Source organism: Halichoeres trimaculatus, unplaced genomic scaffold (genome assembly GCF_033239565.1).
Source record: "Halichoeres trimaculatus isolate MK-OKI-2021-1 unplaced genomic scaffold, fHalTri1.1 fHalTri1_scaffold_9, whole genome shotgun sequence".
NCBI lineage: Eukaryota > Metazoa > Chordata > Actinopteri > Labriformes > Labridae > Halichoeres > Halichoeres trimaculatus.
The window spans coordinates 16,762,482-16,783,561 of record NW_027437188.1 but is presented as its reverse complement, the minus strand read 5'-3'; the positions used below and the strand labels follow the sequence as shown (position 1 = coordinate 16,783,561).

The 21,080-nt window shown below is 39.7% G+C and overlaps 2 protein-coding genes across 8 annotated transcripts in view; both read right to left on the bottom strand.

Annotated features, from left to right (window-relative positions):
* Window positions 1-16,497, bottom strand: part of limk1a (LIM domain kinase 1a) — a 52,602-nt gene extending 36,105 nt beyond the window's left edge. The window contains exons 1-2 of the mRNA XM_074679677.1: window positions 16,218-16,497; window positions 13,425-13,524 (exon numbers count right to left, since the gene is read on the bottom strand). Coding sequence (XP_074535778.1) covers window positions 13,425-13,524; window positions 16,218-16,275 — 158 coding nt within the window. The 5' untranslated portion in view covers window positions 16,276-16,497. The remainder of the gene's footprint in view (window positions 1-13,424; window positions 13,525-16,217) is intronic.
* A 1,956-nt stretch (window positions 16,498-18,453) lies between these two features.
* Window positions 18,454-21,080, bottom strand: part of elna (elastin a) — a 48,266-nt gene continuing 45,639 nt past the window's right edge. For all 7 annotated transcript variants that reach the window (XM_074680245.1, XM_074680238.1, XM_074680240.1 and 4 more), the window contains 3 exons: window positions 20,806-20,841; window positions 20,016-20,096; window positions 18,454-19,927 (listed from right to left, as the gene is read on the bottom strand). In XM_074680245.1, coding sequence (XP_074536346.1) covers window positions 19,881-19,927; window positions 20,016-20,096; window positions 20,806-20,841 — 164 coding nt within the window. In that variant the 3' untranslated portion in view covers window positions 18,454-19,880. The remainder of the gene's footprint in view (window positions 19,928-20,015; window positions 20,097-20,805; window positions 20,842-21,080) is intronic.

The window sequence follows — 21,080 nt, the reverse complement described above, 5'->3', positions numbered from 1 at the left end:
CCGTTTTAGACAGGGGCTGGAACAGCGCCCTCTGTAGCCTCAGCTGCAGAACAATTGAGTCGGACTGTGGGAGAGCGTCTCTTTATTTGTTGCCCGGTGGTCTTTTCAACGGGTAAACAGGGGCTCTGGCAGACTGTGAGTGAATGATGTGCAGCGCAGCAGTTTCCTTTGTGACTGTTAATCTGCTCTGAATGACTGACTGTCAGCTCAGTCAGTCTGGGGCCTTCTCACTTGTTCCACTGCTGAGAGGTGACAAAAAGGTTTCCAGCAAACTCTGGGAATCATGATGAGTGGTGTTCAGCAGGATTACAGGGGAGACCACAGACAATCATTTATCATCGGCACTCTTAACTAAACAGTTTAGAGTAAACTTTGTGAAAAGAGTTCAGACCGAAACAGAGTACACTGATGGACTATAACCACAACAGGAAGTAGTCCATGAGTCACTTCATGTCGTTGAGCTTCAGCCAAATTCAAGCCAAATAAAATTACATCACAAAAGGAATTCAGCAAACTGAGCATGAAGGTTTATACACATGCAGTAAACACCATTATTTTCACTATCAGAACAATCTAGACATAATGTTTGCGCTCCAGCATTTAGGGGTCAGACTGTTATACTCTTGATTTACTATGAGGGAGGCCTGTTAGAGCCTGAAATGTAACAACAACCCAAGATTTGATAAGAAAATGGAATAAAATACAAAATAAAATACATTCTGTGTAAAATGTAAGAACTAATTACAAGTTTTATTTTTCTATTTTTGATTTTTTTTTTAAATTTCATTTCAGGCTCAGCACTTGTGTTGCATTATCGACCGGTTATTACATTTCAGGCTTTACTACATTTTTACCTCTGCCAAGGAGGTTGTGTTTTTGGGAGAGTTTGTCTGTTTGCCTGTGAACAACATAACTCAAATATTAATGAACAGATCTTGGTGAAATTTTCAGAAAATGTTCAAAATGGGATAAGGAAGAAAGGATTCAATTTTGAAGGTGATCTGGATTGCCATCTGGATCCAGGACGTTTTTTAGGGATTCTTTATCATCGTAAGAGAAGGCCGTTTTCACCATATGTGCAAATAACTCCATGATAAATTGTCAGATTACTTTGCAAAACAATACAAGACAAGGTCACCATAATTTCTGACGGATGTAAAAGTACGATCCAGATCCTGGCAATACTCTAGATACTAAGATCTGGAATATGAAATATGTACTGGATCATCATCATTTTCAAAACTCTCTGGTAACAAATTATGGTACAAACCTGAAACTAACACCAAATTGTGGCAGACAGTCTGCTGAAAGGGAGTATAACATTAAAGTAGGACTAAAGTGTTGGTAACAATATGCTTGGTGGAGGTCTGCGCTCCCTGAGTCCTTTTCTTGTTTTTATTACATTTTGGGTTGTTGTTACATTTAGGGCTCTAATAAGGCCACCAATATTACTACAAACATTTGGATTTTATAAACACACACCCACAACAATGTTAAAACATGAAGCAACAGTCAGAATCCAGGAGGAAAGAAGATTATGAATGTGTGAATGTGTTTTAATAAAGGAGGTTAGGTCAGTGATGATCACAGGTCAGAGCTACTTCAGGGTTAACTGCCACTTCATACAAGAATCAAAATGTGGACGAACAATATACACATAGTTTTTGTGTGGATGAATTTGAACACAAGTTTGAATTATTTAAAATTTTCCTTCCATTAAGTGCAGACATGGCCTAGTGGTCTAGGCTACACTCCATGAGGTTCACCCTCTCTCAGGTGGCCTGGGTTCGAATCCAGCCTGTGGCTTTTTTACCTCATGTCTTGCCCTGTTTCTTACTCAAGTCACTGTCCTCCTGTTTTCAATTGAAGGCATAAAAAGCCCAAAACATAATTTAAAAAAAGTTTTCCTTCCATTAGTTATTCAGTATTTTAGCCGAAAGAAAGTACAGACAGTGTTAAAAGCACCTGGAAGCAAGCGCAGAGTGCATACGAATAAAGTTTAAGTGCAAATGTGACAGGACTCACAAAGAGAGGGTGTTAATCCCCCTTCACTTAATCACGTGCAGGGCTTAAGTCTTTCAGCTCCAAGATTCAATTTTCAAAGTGTGATTAAAGTGTTGTATGGAGAGCCAAAGGTTGGAGCCAGGAATAGGTGATTAATCAAAACACACTGACACACAGAACAGCTCCCTTTCCCCCTCTCTGCAAATGTTATCAGCAAGTTTGAACCTAGAGACGTGGCAGTGAGACAGAAAAGGAATTCCTGCAAGCCAGGAATTAAGAGTCCATGAAAAATCAGATATCAGATATTCAAGAGAATTTTGACACTAATTAATCAGAAAGTTTATGTGAGGGAGTGAAGGTGACTCTCTTTCTTACACAGTTTAACCTTTGTGTTGTCCTGGAGTCATTTTCACCCTAAATGAAATCCTCTGTCGTCAAGAAACAGGGTATTCCTGTTGGTAAACAAGATTTATTGATCCTAAATTTAAAAGAAGGGGAATAAAAAGGTAAGTACAAAAGATGTTAAGTCTGTATTTGTTTTACTTTTTTATGCACCCCTAGAGAATACATCCAGAGTTAAACTAAGTTCTGTGTTGTGTTTATGCATCTTAAATGGGTGGTGTTGCAGTTTGCAAAATGTGCAATGACTCCATCTGCAGTTCAATCTATGATAGAGAAAATGCTGTCTGTGATAATTTGATATGCACATTTCATTATGGATCAATATGTAAGCATGTGTAAAGCATAGAAATGTGTTTTCCTGAGATTAACAGGGGAAACTAATCAAACTTTGAGACAGACTTCTGGGTTTCCCCTCTGACAGCCTGGCTCTGCTTGATAACACGACTTTTTAGGTTTCACACACGCTATTACACTTTGAGTGATGCATACTATTCAAAACCACAATAAAATTTTGAAACAGTGGAAACATCTTTTTGGTGAAACCTAAAAATATCAACATCAGGACAGAGGTATAAATAGTCATAATAATGATAATGACGTACACGCCACTTAGCGTGCATCTCATGTAAGGAACCAGGACCTGACTCATTGTTCACAGCTCTGCTAAATTAGGGAAGTCCAACCAATCAGGAGACCTTTAGTCAGAAACACAGAAGTGTGACAGACACAGGACTGCTGTGTGGTGTGTTTTTAGGGAAATGAGACGACAGAATTCTCAGTGAATCCCCCAAAACACACACACAGAGTGACAGAGCTCAGAGTCGTTTAGATACTGTAGATTTGAATGAAGGCACCATGGGTAATATTTGTTTGAATGAACATGTAAACTGATATATCTGAGCAAACCAACAGACATGGAGAAGACATCTGTGCTCAAGGCAAAAAATTTTTATGCGTCTCATTTGATCGTTCAGCTAATATTTTATTAATGAATAAATAAATAAATAAATAAATAAATAAATAAATAAATAACAATGGGGGAAATTATTAAACTGTGATGTCCTCAATTAGCAAATTTGGACATTTCATAGAACAAACAGCTCATCAACTCAACAAGAAAATAGTTATAAAACTGATCTACTATTCAAGAGTTTGACTTTCTCATTATCACAACTTCAGTTCAGTTTGAGTGTATTGTATTAATACAGAGGCCTGGAAGAAAGTTTGGCTTGACAATTTTATAATTTTTAAAAGTTAAGTAGAATTAACAAAGAATAATAAATAAGTCTAAACTTCAGATAATGTTAATTATATTATAATAATAGAAAACACAATATGCAATAATGCACGACATTCTACGAGATTTTTCCTGGGCTCAAGCCCTAACACACATTTATAAAAACAAACCTCCATCTTCACAGGGTAAGAAGTTCTGTTTTAGTCTGAGAGTCCTGAGAAATTATCAGTTCAACAAATTTCCGTCCACCTAGTTTCACAGCTTCACTTACTTTCTGTGAGTCTTCCTGCAGAGTCGACTCTTTGCTGACATGTTTCTCTCGGGAGCTTCAGTCTTGTTTTGACAGTCAGGAGATAAACTCATGTCAGCAGCTCTGATGTTTGACTCTCACAGCTCCACCACAGTCTCTGTCACAATTATCAGAAACCCTCTCCCTCAGTGCTGTCTCTCCTTCCTCTATGGGTGCAGCTGCACACAGAGGGGTCACGCTTCCACATCAACTATTTCCTGCCACTGGCCCCACCTCCCTCGTGGCTCCTTAATTCTTTTTTTTTTTAACATCAGGAACACTCTGCCTGAAGCCTCTTTTGTAATATGAACTGAACTCTTCCTGCACCATCCAACGCATTCAAGATTCTGGTAACCCAAAATCAAATTATACTCTTATCCAATGGGTATGAGAGCACTCAGCACCTCTCAGCATATTTCATTTACATCTTCTTTACAGAGGCTCTGAGGGGCTTTGTTTTCTGACTGTGAGAGTGTAGAGCCATGCCGGTACCCTGCCAGAGTCAATACAGAATATATGAGAAAAGTTTAATATGAGCCTACGGCTAAAAAAATTACATACCAGTACTAACCAATTTAATACTTGAAAAAATATATTTACAAAAGTTAAAACTCTACAATTGGGTCAAATCTGTCTTTGGTGTTACCATCTCATCTAAACTTATAGATATTTCTCACTAGCCAGGTATACATGGACCCAAATATTCCACTTGCATTCAGTTTATTTGCTCAAATGGAAAGAATTTAACCATTGTATACTTCATTCCGAAAGAAAAGTGCCAATCTGAATGGACATTTTCACAGGGGTGGAATATTCCTTTCTCCAAACTGATTGAGGTATCATCCACTCAAACGGAAAGTTGTCAGGGTGCGTTCTTTCAGCGCATGCTCAGATATGACGTAAGATGCAACTAGAGATGTTCTTTGATAAGTCACATGATGTTAACGTTTTTCTGCACATGCCCCATTGACTATTCTGTTTCTGTTTGTTTGTTTTTATAGTGGCGCATGTAGACCAGAGATTGGAATATTCCTTTCCATGTATACTATTGTTTTTGGAAAAGTCATTAAGAAAGATTCCATTTGGAAAGACGAAAAACTCCTCATGTAACAGTGGCTAATGTCAGTCTTTTAATATGCAAATTTAAATTATCCACGTTTGTTCTGCCTGTAGCAACACCTGCTACCAGATGATTGATGGCTCTGATATTACAGATAAACCATTTTGTGAACTTTCTTTACACCTGTACGTGACATCTTTTAGAATTTACAACAGCTTTCATGAGGGGTGGGAGAAAAAAGCTGGTGTATCGTAGTATCAGGATTTTCTGTTCAAAAATCAAGACCATCATTTTTAGTCTTTGTTTATAAGCTGGATCATTCATTCATTATCCTGTTCAGAACTGCAGTTGGCTAGAACCTATCCCAGTTATCATTGGGCGATAGGCAGGGTACACCCTGGACTGGTCGCCAGTCAATCCCAGGGCTGACACATAGAGACAGGCAACCATTCACTCACACACTCCCACCTACGGACAATTTAGAGCTCTTAATTAACCTGGTGAGCATGTGTTAGACTGTGGGAGGAAGCTAGTGGACCAGGAGAGAACCCACGCATACACAGGGAGAACATGAAAACTCCACACAGAAAGGCCCATCGGCCAAGCTGGGAATCAAACCGGTGACCTTTTTGCTGTAAGGCTGCAGCACTAACCGCTGCGCCACCATGCAGCCCTTAAATTGGATCAGCACCCCAAAAATCGTACAAGAATTAAATCGGGAGAAAAGCATATCGTCCCAGCCCTAGCTTTCACATAATTCTGATACTTCCACAGGGAAGCGAAAGCCCTGAACAAAGCCACAAGCTGTAATGTTTACAAAATGAAATCCACCTGAACAAGCTAACACCAAAATACTGCTAAATGGCTAAATGGTGAAGTCGGAAGAATATGACATAAAATAATACTCCAGTGATATCACACAACAGAGCGATGTTGCACTGAATATTTGGAACGGCTGTAATTTGTTTAGTAGGTATGAGGCTGATCTCATACTGCTCTGAAGACGTGTCCTGTTCAGGATCAGTATCCCTTAAAGGACCCAGCCTAACCATTGTTACAAGTTTCACTTCTCATTGCTCTAATTAAGGAGTACATCGTCTCATTGAATTTGATCAAGAGTCATGTGCCGGCTGCTTTTACAGAAGTGGACGGCCTTTGAGATGCTGGTGTTATGTAGCACCTTTGTTATACTGGCAAATAATGTTGTGTTTTATGCAGTCATATTTTAGCAGCCTCTGTGGTTTTGAGGTGCCAGATTTATCAACAACACAAAAAAACAAATGTAGATTTCAGAGTGACATTACAGCAGCCAGGAAAGACTCACAGAGAAAAATCACAGCACTGTTTTACTCGATATCAGAACAAACTGTTTTATCTTTTCAATAGTCAATAAAGAATATTAAGCATAAATAGTGTTTTTTTCCACTTTGTTTAACTGGTTAGTTCTCTGTCCATCTCACAGCTACAACTCTTCTGAAAATCTCTCACCTACTTGTAAATAAAAAAACCCTCAGTTAGCATCAGTAGTAACTTCACTGTTTTCCTCCCTGTCTTATTCACTTCAGTGTCTAAGCTCCGCATTGAGATTTATTTTGTGACTCAGCTCAGTAAAGCATGAATCATCCGTCACGTCCTGTAGCTTCTGTCAGCCGGCAGAGTTCATCTGCAGGTAGAAACAGCTGAGTCACTGCAGCGCTGCACGGTGCCTGCTTTACTGCATCACAGTGACGAAGAGATACTCTGATTAATAAATGATCACCTCAAACATACGCACACGACTTTTAACCCTTCATGTTTTTGTACATTTTCTGGCACATTTATGAGAAACAGGTAGTGTTCCTGCAGACATGAGTGGGAGGGACAGCAGAGGGTCAGCCTGTCCTTGATACATTTCAGTCGTACATTAACAGTCTGAACTTGTATGATGTTTTGGTTGTAAGTATGAATGTGAATCACTGAATATATTTGTTAATTCACCAATAAACAAACACTGAAATGATTCAAAAGCTCATATTTCTCTCTGCAGGACAACAGTAAATGCCTTCTGGACGTAAGGAAAGAGGTTGTAGATGAAATGCTAACAAAGCACAAGTCTGTTTTCATCCTATGGGACGAATGCTGGGGCAGAGAGAGAGAAGCAGAAACAGTTTTTTCGGGGCAGGATGGTGCAGCACTGTGCTGCAGAGAGACTGCAGCACAGCAGGAGAAAAACAAATTCATGTTCATGGATGATTTTTTTTTTCATTCAGAGGATGTATCATTAAAAATGTAGTGACAGAACAGCTCATGCAAGCATAAATAAATTAATGTGCCACATCATCTAATGATTCAGGGTTCAATGGGAACATAATGACCAAAGATAACAGAACAAGAATGTAAAGGGTTAATTAAGTATACTCATAAATAACATACTAATGTTAATACAGGTGTTGAAGATCCTCTCTTCAGGATGCAATGAAAGGTCAAGACTGACTCCAGTCGTCTCATAATGCTGTTACACACCTTCTTACTTTGCCTGCTGTCTTTTCTCAAAAGTCAAGAGCTGCTTTAACTTAATCCCTCAAATCCACAGAGAAGGCACTGAAACCCACCAAAGAGCTCCCATATGAGAGCTCTCTCATTAAGAAGCTCCTCAAAAGTCTTCATACTGAGTCTGAGTATCGTTTTCTGAATCAGTGAAAAATAGGAAATCTAATAATGTTTTTTTTTAAGGTCCCATATTCTGCTCCTTGTCTGCAGTTCAATATGGATCATTAATGTCTTCATGAAATGGTAGTAACATGTTTTGGTCCAAATAGCCAATAAATCAAGCACAGCAGCATTGTTTCCAGGCTCTCATAGCCCCTCTGTTCAGAACGCTCTGATTTAGTGGGCGTGACCTTCATATGTAAATGAGCCACCGCTGATACCGCCCCACTCTCCTGCGTCACTAAGGGCTCCGAGTACAAGCTCCGAGTGCACAATGCTTAGAAAACAGAGAAGCTCGATTACTGTAACATTACAGGCTAAAACAACAGGCTAACCGCAGCTTAAGTTAGCATCCTGAAGCTAACACAGAGACAGGGGGGGACTGAGGAAAAGCTCCTACATCTGCTCCACAGCACACAGCATTTAAAAAAACTCACATTTCCAGGGTCCCAGGTTTGTTGGCGGATGGTTGGTAATGCGCCTGGATTCAGGACCAGTCTATTCACTAGCCCGTGAAGTGACTAGCACACACATGCACAGTTTTACTAAGTGTAGCTGGCACATTTCCCTGATAAATGAACTCTAGCCACTTAGTCTTGTCTTCTCCCGAGATGGGAGAGAATCTCTCCAGCAGCGGAGAGAGGAGTGGGCGGGGAGGGGGTTCGGGGGTATTTGCTCTGGTGGACCAATCAGGTCAGACTTGCTCTTGATTGGTCAAAAAAGGGAAACGCTGACATCGGCAAATCCCGGAAATTCCAAACAGCTCGTTTTAGGTCAGGATTTTACATTCACAAGCACTACTAAGTACAGGTTTTGTCATTAAATATCACATTTTGTGGGCTGGGAGGAAAGCCAAAGACCCACAAATTTCACTAAAAGATTGAATAAAGTGATTTTTGCATAATATGGGACCTCTAACACAAAAAACAGGTGTAAGTCCTTTGATGGAAATGGAAAGAAGAGAAGGAAAAATAAGGTTGGGGACATTTAATGAAAGATGTTACATGGATATAAAAACTTATGTTCCTTAAAAAAACAAAAGCCTTTGTTAACTATATCATTTATCAGTTATCTATACTCGACAAACACTGTCAACAGGGTGTAAATTTTAGTGTCTGTATTTGTTTTGTTGGGATCTTTAGTAGTTAAGCGTTGCAGATTGATCCTGTGATCTATGGGGTCACACATGTAAAAAGAAATGTTGGAACAGAAAACAATTACGTTCATTTTGTACAAACCAGGTGTTGGTCAATGATGGGTCTTAATCATGATGAAAGCTGCATTATTTAGCAACAACTTTTTTTTCTTCTACTAAGTGTTGCTTAGAACCACTGTGGTACATTTTACTTCTCTCCCCACTTTTAAGAAATTATCCTAGATGGCTACTTCAGGCCCTCATACTTATAAAAAGGTTCATAAGAAGTTCAAACAATTCACACAAATACTTGTGATGTGTGTTAAGGCAACGTAGCGCTGACTTTCATCTATACATACAAAGAAAATCAACACTCATTGATGAGTAAGAAAAGCATACTTCAAGAGTCTGCTCATAAAATTGCTCATTTAGCACTTGAAGGCTGAAATGATTCAGTAGCACAGCTGCCTTCTTCTTGTGATTTGCCGTACGTACAGTTGAACTTCTGAACAAAGAGTAGACTGAAAAGTAAAACTCTGTGAAAACAGAATTCAGGGAGAACACGGCTACATTTTCCCATGAAGGCCACAGTTTGTAGTTTCTATTTTGTGACCACCCGAGGGACCCTGTGCAGCCTTCAAATAACACTCGGGGCACTTTAATTCTACATTCCCCTCCTCTCTCTTATCATCCCCACTTCCTCTCCACTGCAGTAATACTCTGTCACAGCACAAAGGCCTGCAGCTGGGCATATTTTTGTTTGGATTATAAGCTCCAGACGCTCTAGTCAAATTTTCCACAAAAGTCTTGTCTTAAATCCTCCTCTTCTGTGACGATCCAGCTCTCCCTCAGGATTTGGATCTGGGTCAGAAAAAGATGCCCTCTCATTTTTAGTCACAGTGGAATATGCAGGGAAACATCAGGAGGATTTCTAAGAGGATGCAACGCTTTTTATGAGGCTTGTTTCAAAGCTTCATTCACTCACACAGTCTCAGTAGTCCTGTTAGTTCAATTTCTGTGATGTTTTTTGTGTTACTATGGTGGGGCCAAGAGCTGCAACTTATATCTGACACCATAAAGATGGATACAGCAATATTTACTGCACAGACACCATGCCTAATAAACTGTAAAACTGTAAAGTTCGCCATAAAATGCAAAGTGGTGCTTCCATTTTCAAAGTACACAAGGTTTAAACACACAGTTTGGCAATCTCTCTCTCACACACTCACAGAAGAGAAATGAAAAATACATAGACTTATTAAGAAAGACCCCCCACAGAGAAAATCCTTCATCTCCACTGAGGCAGCCACATGTAATTCCCTCGTCTCTGCACCCTGTCTTCACACACACCCACACACACCAACACACCACAATACTATTGTGGGCTTTACCCTGTGTCCAGATAGCCTCCTCGTGTTACCCGGACAGAGAAATCATTAATGACACACTGAGTGCTGAGTTTTTCCTCCACTCACCTACATCCACTCTGCAGAGCAGATCAGGTGAACAAAGTGAAAGTAGGAGTTACATGTATGATGTAGTTTGTCCAGTATTGCCTCACAAGAGTAATTTAAAAGGAAAGTGAATAGGAGAAAAAAATAAAACAAATCCATTTTAACTGTGGTAAAAATGTGGCATTGAATTTCTAAATCAAGTGGAAACCTCATGTGTTGAAAATAAAAGCCAAACTGGTCGTGCAGCTCTGCGGTTGTCTTACAAGAGCACTCATGTCAGTGCTACTTTCCTACAGTCGTGTTTTTATTCATCACACCTGTGAAGGGTTGACTTTGTTTTGACATCATCCTTTTTCATTTTGAAAAAGCCCAAGAGCTCTGTATAATCATGCATAGTCAGAGGTGTAGCTGGTTTAATTTACAGGTTGTTGTGTTGTAGGTTTTGCCCGGAGGCTTCATTCCACCTCTTTGTATTTTGCTAGTTAGCTTAGTTAGCTTATAAGTGGATCCAGCCATCTTTGACCACTGTAAAGTCTAAATCAACCCATGGTATTAACATTTAGACTAAATGTCATTTATGTGATTACCATGAAATCTGTAAAATGTAGCTTATTTGTCAGATTCAGCAGCTTCAACGCAAGAATTTTTGTTAAAGGAACTAAAGCTAGCTTACCAATTTATACCAATAGTATAAGTAGCTAGCATTTTTTGGCATTGTAACACCACCTCAAAAAACCTAAAGTTACAAAGACTTATGTTTTACCTGTGCCATTAATACCAAAGATAATGTTCGAACTGTTAGATGCTTTTAAAGTCGTCCCTGATTGAATTTCAAGCATCAACAGTAAATAGTACCAACACATACGTCCAATGTTGGCTGTGTTACACTCATAAATCAGCTCACATGATGTGGTCTAGGTCAGCTTTGGTCCAGTTTTGAAAACTAGTGATTAAAAATGAATCAATTAGGTTAAGTAAGTAGGAAGTAAATGAATCAGGCTCTGGAGCTTCATTCTCTAACTAACTAGCTAAGGCTGCATTAGCTGCTGTTAGCATACACATTCCAGAATCTTTAGCAGAACAGTCTGTACTCATGTTGCATTGTGGGTAATGTATGCAGTTTTTTCCCTTTACAAAAAAACAAGTGTAAAACAACTAAAACTAGGACATTACCATTTTATTTACATTTTTTCTGTTCAAGGTGAAAGGGAGCTACGCTAAAATGTAGGACAGATGTCAACCGCTAAAAAGGCAACATTGACAGACCAACGTCTCAGTCCCTGACAAGCAGCTGTTTGAGTCTCTGCTCGCCAGAAACAAGGTGAACTTGTGAGACACAGCAGGCGAAGGAGAAAGGAGAGCATGAGGAGGAGATATTACATAAGCTCATTCGAGCAAAAGCTGCAGCAACACCAACATTTGTGTGCTATTAATAACAAAGAGAACAACCTGGTAAAATCTGCCCTACTTTCAAAGTAAATAACTCATCCTGGCTCTTCTTAATGAGATCATCAGCCCTGATGAGAAATACCAGGTAATGTCTCAGCAGCAGTGTCATTGTGTTGTCTAAAAATAAACACTGAGAGGTACTAACACTGTAACACAACTTACGATGTTTATATGAAAACAGATTTAATTCACATGAAGTTAAGGAAGAGGTCATTGTGAAACCTATTTTATTTGATTCTGTGTCCATCTTAACTCTCTCTAAGAAATATTCTGAAAGAACTGACAGCATGGGACAAAAGCTGCAGCTGGAGGTCTCGGATTGCACTTTGGTGCTGAAAAATCGATGCCTATTAGTATTAAGTGCCAACCATCTGTGAGCATCTTAGTGAGCAGATATGTTTTGTGATAAGGCCTGAGGTGACTGTGTTGATCTGAAGTTCAAGTGAATGTTAATGACATCTCATTTTCCACCCAAAGAACAACAAGCAGCAGAAATCAGTGGATCAGTAAGAATATGATGAAAGCAATCTTGATAACATAGATTTAGATAAGCATTTTACAAGGCTTTGAAACAGAAATGGGATCATCTACACCTCTGTTAAGAAAGAATAATGCTTAGTGAGTTTTTTTGTCTACAAAAAATCAATCATGAAGGAAATAGACTAAAATATAAAAGGCTCTATAAATAATCACACAACACTTTTTCTTTTTTTCTATCTTGCAGATCTGCTGACAAGGTTTGTTTTTTTTTTAAATGATGTGAGAATCAAACTGAGATCTGATCAATTAAGAAGATTCATGCTCGATTCTCAGAATCACAATGCTGGTTGAAATTTTAAAAACCTGATTTCCTTCACACAGAGGACATGAGATCTCACTGCCCACACACAGCTTGCTGCAGCACAAAACACACAGAGTAAGAAAAGAGAAGGCCCTTTGTGCGCTGACTCTCAATATTCAAACATTCTGTAATGTTTTAGATCATACTGATTTAAACTTCTCAACATGTCAGCTCATGTAGCGGGAAACCTGCCTCTGACAGAAACACAGACCTGCCGACTGACTGCTGTGAAAATGTTGAGCGTGGTGTCAGCTGCAGGTTTGATACCAGAGCTGGAAACAACCAAGGCAACAGCTTACACTGGATATAAAGACAGAAAAGACTCTAAATACAGCTTCACTGAACTCTAGGGCAGTGTGGTGTTGAGTATTTGTATGTAGAAATCATCTTCAACATTATCCACACACATTTCCCTGGTTTCATGCCAGAGGGAAGCTTGTTTATGACATTTTAATGAGCGCCTGTTTCTGAGTGATGCACAGGTGGTCATAGCAACCAAAGAGTCAGGAAGCTGTCTGATAGTAATTGGAAGTTAAGTCTAACGTGAACAGGTGAAGATTTGTACTAATTCACTGCAATGCTTTAGCTGTCTCTGGCGCCAACACACAAACACACTCAATATTAGCCATGCTAGCAGGTAAGAAACTGGCCTAATATCACACAAGACAGAAACAGTGAAAGCAAAGCAGAAAATTTATAAAGAAAATAACTAAATCTGTAAATATTAAAATAGAGAATCATTATGTTAATTTGTGCTCGTGTATGACAACTGTGAAAAGTGGGAAAAGAGAATAAAAGCATGGTGCTATTTCTTTTACAGGCATAGATGTTTGAGTAACAACAATGAGCAGTAAGTTTGAGTTACCTGAAGCAGACGGTGTGCCAGTCTGTGTTGAGGGCCTGCAGGTACTGCTCATCATAGATCCTCTGTTTGCACCCTGCACAGATGGGCAAACTTCCTCCAGCTGCAAATAATACAACACACAAGGTCAAAGAAGGAACTGAGTACGAAACGTCAGTGTGCAGACAAATAATGTAATGAGACCATCACTCAGCAGGGCATTAATTGTTGCATTCATTCACAGACTATCTTTACTTTTAACAAGCATGACCCCCACTTAGAACTGTGAACTTTATTTAACTTTTATGCTTTACACTTAATTAATTGCATTTCAGCTCCAAACCAACACCACAAATATTAAAGTGACTGAATTCAAGGGTTATGCTTCTTACAGAAAACTTTTTCAAAGGGAAGTCGCTTCTTCAGCTTGAACTGTGCGATAAGAAAGTGTTTCTTGGAGATGATCCTTCCACTAATGAGGAAAATGTTCATTATTATGATTAGAGTTTTAGAAAGAAAAGCACATTTTCAGAGCTGGAGCAGCTAACCCTGAGATTTCCTGAGGCCAGAGCAGCAAACTGTGTTTGTGTTTCTGCCAATGGGAAACAGTTCCTTGGAAAGGATGAGGAGGCAGTCCATCATAGATGTCAAGCTACCTGAAGCATGTTTTTGTCAGTGCAGCTTATTTGGTTAAGAACATGTCAAACAGCCTTCATGTGAGAAGCAGCAGATGACAAGCCATGGATACAATGAGATGCAAAGTTAAAACAAATGTTCACATGGCTCCCCAGAAAACATGGTGATGCTTTGGCTGTTTGCAAATATGAGACTTAGAAAAGCAGGAATAAGGTGAATTGATTTGGTTGTACCTTTTATGTATGCTGATATTTTGATACAATGTGTAGTGTTATGAAAAAATAAGAAAAATAAGGCTGGACAACAATGAGCATGAGGGAAGAAAAAGTTGAAGACCGCTACAGCTTCTCCATTATCCTCTATAACCACCACTGCTGAAAAGAGATGGGTACCTTTCACATTTGAAATGATTTGGTACCAATACCCTGTACCTGGCGATCGGTATCAGTACTCAATAATACCAGTATTCGGTACTTGGTGTTTATGTGGTAATAAATTTCAAGTTTGTATAATAATAAAATCTCAAAGTTTTCCCAATTTAACAATTTTATTTTTTAATATATAAAATTGCAACGCTGTGCTCATGTCCAGAATGAACAGTTGTCCACTCCCCCACTCCCTCAAAGTCACAAGGATGTGTTTAGGTACGTAAACATGGTACCGTTAGATTTAATGTGAATTGGTACTCAGTACAACGGATGGAACTTTGGTCGGTACCTTTCACCAACTTTCACTTTTGGAATTTTAAAATATCCTTTAACGCCCCTGACTGCTTTAGATCCTGAATTTGTACTTCCCTTAAGGATGAGAGAACAGATCCATCTTTTAATCATTCAAACATCAATTTTGGCACACACGAGTAACAAAAAGTGTATGTTGCCATTTCCCTTTACTCAGATCAGTAGCAGAGCAGTGTAATCTGTTTTTCTTGGCTGATTCCTTCGAAGCATCTTTTTGAGTGTATCTCTACTTAAAAGCTTTGATGGGTTTAATGTGTGCTGAAACCACTCATTACTGTAATGCCCTGCTGGACTGTTGTAGTTTTATTGATCTGTTGGCAGGTTTGCTTTTAATGTTAATGTATAACTCTCTTCTCATTAACCTAAATATTTTAGTTTATCATTTTGCATTCATCTCTCTTACACATCTCTTTTTTTCTACCTCTGCAGTCTCACAGAAGGGCACACTGAGATGGGAAATACAAACAAACTGTGTGACTTGTACAGGTATCTCGGACCGGCTGCCCCACCCCTCTGAGCACATTTTCCAGGGAAATTTGCAGCTGCAGCTCTTCCTGTAGATTAGCTCAACTCACTGATATGCAAAGTGAGTCAGCAAACAGAAGGTCTATTGTCAAGTTCAGAGAGGCTGAGTGACAGCTTTGGTGTGCAGCATGGCTAAACACAAACACAGTATCTCACAACCTCCAAAAGAAACTGATTATTTCCTTGTTTTAAAGCCCAGAAATATTCCCTTTTTTAAACTCTTTTGCTATTTTCTAAGCTGAACTAACAAGATGAGAACTCCTTGTGAGTGGTTTGAGCTTATTACCATGCTTTGCATATTTGTTGACAATCTAAACTTTATAATCCAGTGCCCTGTAGGAGTCTCATGAGTGGTTTTCTATGAGAGCTCCTTCAATTAAGTAAGAATCAATAAAATTCACTAATTTTTCATTTACATCCAGCCTTGTTTTGACTACTTAAATACAACTTTGAAGTCCCTTCATCTTGGACCAGTTATAACTCTTAATTTGTACGAGTCACCTTTTCTTGTCCTCTTTCTATTTTATGTAAATAACAGTTTGATTTAATGGGAAATACATTTTGTTTTGGGGATTCTCTTGCAAATAAACACAGTGTATGACCTAAGGGCGCTCACCGCATCCATCAACATGACGGGTGTATCTTCCAGAGGAAACATGGCTTCAGTGGCAGCACAGTATGTTCATGCAGCTTGATGCTCGCTGTACACACACATGCTCCGATGCAACATTGATGTCTATCAGTGAGTGACATTTGCCGACGCCCAAAGAAGAAAAACTGACTAAATTAAAGTGTTTACGGGCAGTGTTAGGTGTGCATCCTCTGTTTTAGCTGCAGAGGACGCGCCGCTGTCCCTGCATCTCCCGCCCCTGAGCCGCATGCAGCCCGCGGCTCTTCCCCCCAGCAGCCCCTTTACCTTCCTCCTCTCCCATGCGTTCGTCCTTCCAGGTGCAGCAGAGCAGCATCAACCTCATTCACTCTCCGACACCGAGCTCCGGGACAGAGCCAGCCGCCTCTGGTCGATAGATAACCGGTGTGCGACCACCACCGCAGCCCGGCGGTCGTGTTGATGTGCGTCGGTCGCTCCCTGCGGCGGCACACGGAGCTGCTGCTTCCTCCTCCTGCTGCACGTTTCTGCGGCGCTTCATTCAAGACAGCCGCTGACCAATGGAGCTCCGGATCCGGGGAGAGGAAAACCCGGGCCGGCCAACCAGGAACACTCCCCCGTTAATAAATGCGTTTCTTCAGAAGCAGGGAGGAGGAGGAGGAGGGAAGAGAGTGCAGTAAAATCCAATTTGGGTTCAAGATAACAATCAAATATTTCAGCACTTGCTGTTTGACAGTTACTTTCCAGTTTTCCATTAAGATAGAAAATCGTTTGTTAGACTGCTAACTTACACCAATTAAGAGCTTTTGAGTAATATAAATGTGTGCGTTTTTTAATTGAACTGTGAGTTTGTTGATAACAAAGTTGGGTTAAAAAAAAAAAACTGTGGCAAGTGGAGGTGTCAGCCAAAGCACAGAGACTGAATATATCTCAAAGTGGAAGTCATAAAATAGTGGCACTGGAGTGTATTCACTAAATCAGATAGTACAGGAAGAATTCAATAAGCCTTAATTGATTAAAAAAAGAAGTTTATAGGCTACTTAAGAGGTTAAAAAATTAAAGTACTCTATCTGGAAGTGGATGAGCAAGAAAGAACAGATAGCAGCAGGGATATTTAAAAACACATTAAAGCAGGAAAGCTCAAAGCTACATAAAACCAGCTGGTGTAAATAAAAGATACAGACAAATACAACAATGTTTTTATGTAAAAAAAAAAAAAAAATGGATAAAAGCTGAAATCTGAAAAAAGAAGGCAAAATGTTGAATTCCAATTTCAAGACACATCCTGATTAGATTTCTGCTACCAGCAGATTTTTTTTGCTATTTTCTTTCAGGGGGATTGTTTGTGACGCCAGATTAAGTCATCATTAATATCTAAGAATTTGGTCCATTTAGTTTGAAGTTAAGAAACACTTAGAAAATAGATTTCATTTTACTAAACCCAGCTTAATATCTGAGGTGAAGCCTGCAGGTAAACAGAGTCAGATTGATGCCTTACAGGTTAAGTCCACATAACTACTGGTCATACATTGCTCCACTTTAGATCTTATAAGCCACTTTCTAGATCATAATTCAACCAAAATTATCTGTGTCTTTCATCTCAGTAGATAAGCCTTTTAGCATGATGACAGCAGCCATTTGTGACAGCCACAGCTAGGCGTGGGTTTTCTGACAGCCAAGAGAAGACAAATGACTGCCATCAATAAAACAATACGAGTGTCAGCCTGAGGGCGACAACATTTGATTGCACATCCCTAATAATAGTGGTTAAAATGTTGGTTGATTATGTGTTTTAAAAGGGATTAGCTATTCCAAGTGGGTGCGAGTATTAAAATGTTAACGTTAGATATGAAAGCTGTTGAAATGCCATTTCAGGAAAGGGATCAAAGCAAATACTGGTCAGAAGAAAACAGGAAAGAATGTCATTGTGTTTGTTGAAAACCTTTTTATGTGTTGCACCATTTTCTCAATAATCAGCATCAAGTTACTTCCTGGTAATGTGCAAGCTTATGTTCATTGCTTTGATGAAGATACTTGATCCAGCCAAAGTTTTAAGTTTATTTTTTTAGCTACATAGTGTTTATGACATGACATCATGGAGGTATTTATGAAATGAGGGGAAATTAATAAGACATAATGGAAGAAAAGTTTAAGCTATTTCTTCTTGATTGTGTCTCAGTAGATCTCTAGCACCATGAGCTCATTATTTCCAAATGGCACAGCCAGAATTAATAGTCACCAAAGGAAAAACGTCTGGCATTTTGCTGTCACCGCACTGCCAAATTCAACTCATAGTCTCTCAGATAGTAAAATCAATAAATCCTGGTTAAATTTGCTCAATGGGAGGCACAGTCAAGACTTGGCAGCTGTAGATCTAAGATCTGAGTCTGAGCCTGAGGTATTAATGTTCTGTGGTATGTGGCTTATAGGAAACTGATCTCTCAGGACACACAAGACCAGATGGTTTCCATCACCATGCAGGACGACCGGCAGCGGAGGAATGCACCTCACAGGATAAGATAAACAGAGAGAGGAGGACACACCATCTTTTAACACATTTTATTTTGTTATTTAAAGAAGAAAATAAAATGCCAGGATATCCGGGAACAAGTCACATCTGTGTCGTGGAAATATAAAAAGTGCAAAACCACACTGTTCCTCCTAACAACAGTTTTAAATAAAGATGAAGAGTATCCCACGGCACATAAGTTGAGCAAGGCTCAAACACAGTTCTTACACAGCACCGAGTGAAGAAACTGAGGCCAGCTTACATCAAATTAGTACAAAATACAGTACACATTACAGAAGTAAAGTTTGCAACAGCGCTCTTGAACCTTTGGTCAGTAAGCCTTTCTTAAAAGCAGCTCAAGTAAATAAAAACAGTTGGAGCTTATGCCTCATATATGCACACTCATTTAGAAAAAAGTCCTGTTTATAATGCAGATTTAAACAGATAATAATGCAGAAGCTTTTCTTTTTTGGTCACACATTCCTGATAACAGAGCTATGAGCCAAAGCTTGGTGCAAACAGGTACACAAGTTACATAGATGTAAATAACTACTACTGTAAAAAGAGCAAACAGAGGAAGCAGATGAAATCACTCCATCCTGGATGTCACAAAAGCAACACATAATCACACATTCATACCAACATAATATACATGCAAGAGTAGCATCTGAGTTATATTTTAATCCATGTGGGTCGAAATGGCAACATTGTCCTACTGGTGGTATTGAAAAATTATTTAACCCTTTGGTTGATTGTCTTCAGCATTGCTAAGCTCAGAGCACAAACTGCTCTTCATTCATCACAAGTTTGGAAACACTAGAAATGCTGAGGAAAGTGTAATGCATAGCAATGAGAACCAGCAAAGTTACAGAGAGCAGATGGGCTGGCCCGAGCCCCGCTTCCTGCTGCTTTGTACCCAGCAGGTCTAAAAATAGCAACAGAGAAGACAGGAAGCCAGAAATGAAGCTGGGATTGGCCACATTTTATCATTTTTTGGGCGAGCCTCGACCAACCCGAACCCCTCTGACAAGGTGAGACAGTGTGGTCTCTGACACCAGGGTGGGTCACACTGCTGCAGGATTCAAATCAGGAGGGGGTCATTCACTGGTCACATTGGCAGCTGATGGTTCAGACAGTCTTTAAACACAGCACAACTTCACACAGACATACGCACACACTCACACTGATGCACAGAAATAGCAAAACACACACACATATTCTTTGTTTTGTAAATCAACTGGTGCAGGAAAAGCTTCAGGTCTGAAGGCACTATTAATAACATACGTCACATTAGAACGTGTACAAAATTCTGGGTCGGTGGGTTTGGTAGAAAAACTTAAAATCAAGTAAGTAAAACAGCTTTACATGATTTCTAATGGGGTTTGTTGCATATAAAATGTACATTCTCAATCATGCAGTAGCACCATGGTTTCTTGAGGTCACTCTGGATCTCAAGAGATCCTCTACTTTCTCCTCCCACAGTATTTACCCAGGCACCCTGGAACGCCACCTGCAGAAATGTTTACAGTTCTGTTTTTGTCTTTTTTTTACACTGTGTAGAATTTCACACAAATGTCATTTCATGCACAGAATATCACCTCTGTAGGCCCCTCCACCACCTCCTCCTCCTCCCGCACCACCAAGGAAACCTTGCAGTGGACCGTACTTGGCTGCTTTGGCTGCAGAATAACAAAGAAAGCAAACAATATGATCTGTTGTTCCTTCCTCAGTACAGCTCTCTGTTGTAAAGCATGTAACGACTTGAGCTGCTCCAGTGGAGTTTTAGAGTAGACGTGGTGTTTGATAACTGCATCCTCCTAGCACGAGTACTGCACCGACAATCTCCAAGAGAAGCTGCTACACATTAAAAACTGAAGATTACTACAGTGCAATGGGGCGCACAGGTGCTGAAGATTACATGGATGAAACGGGTAGCTGGTAAGGAAAGCATCAGTCTATGCAAGAACACAGCTGCTAAAATAATCTGTGATATAAACTGGATTGAGAACAAGCTCAACCAACTGTACTTTCTTTTTTCTACATTTAGCGTATAGATACTAACCCTGAGAGTTTAAACCAGAACAATGTGACTATCTAAGAAACCACACGTGCCTTCCTTATGATAATCCAACCAGCAGTAATCTCTGATGTTCAGGAAAATGCAGATTATTGTATTCATGCTAGTTGCGCCCTGCCATCTGCACCAACAGGCACACGCAGTACCTACCCACGCACTGTTTTCAATCTCATTTGAGTAATCTGACATATTTGGATTATTTTGCGACCAGCACAGACACACATTTGAACACAGACTTTTGTGTAAAGCACAGAGTGAAACTGTCAGGATTACTTCTAAGAGAGGTACTTATCGAGTGATGTGTGTGCTACCTTGCTGAGGAGTTAATGGGGCTGGCACGTATCCACCTGAACAACATTAAGAGAAAGACAAAAGGAGAGATGAGATCATGATATGAGACAAAGAAAAGATTAGACTCTCTGGGTCTGTCACGCTGGACAGTCAGTGTGTCCTGGTCTGGATGGAATAAGGAATAGGTGCTCATGACAGAGTAGATCACACGGGGGGGCGCTGTGCTCTGGTGCTGAGTTGTGTGATCCTCAGAGCCCCAATCTTTTCCAGAAGCCAGACTTCAACACATAAATTT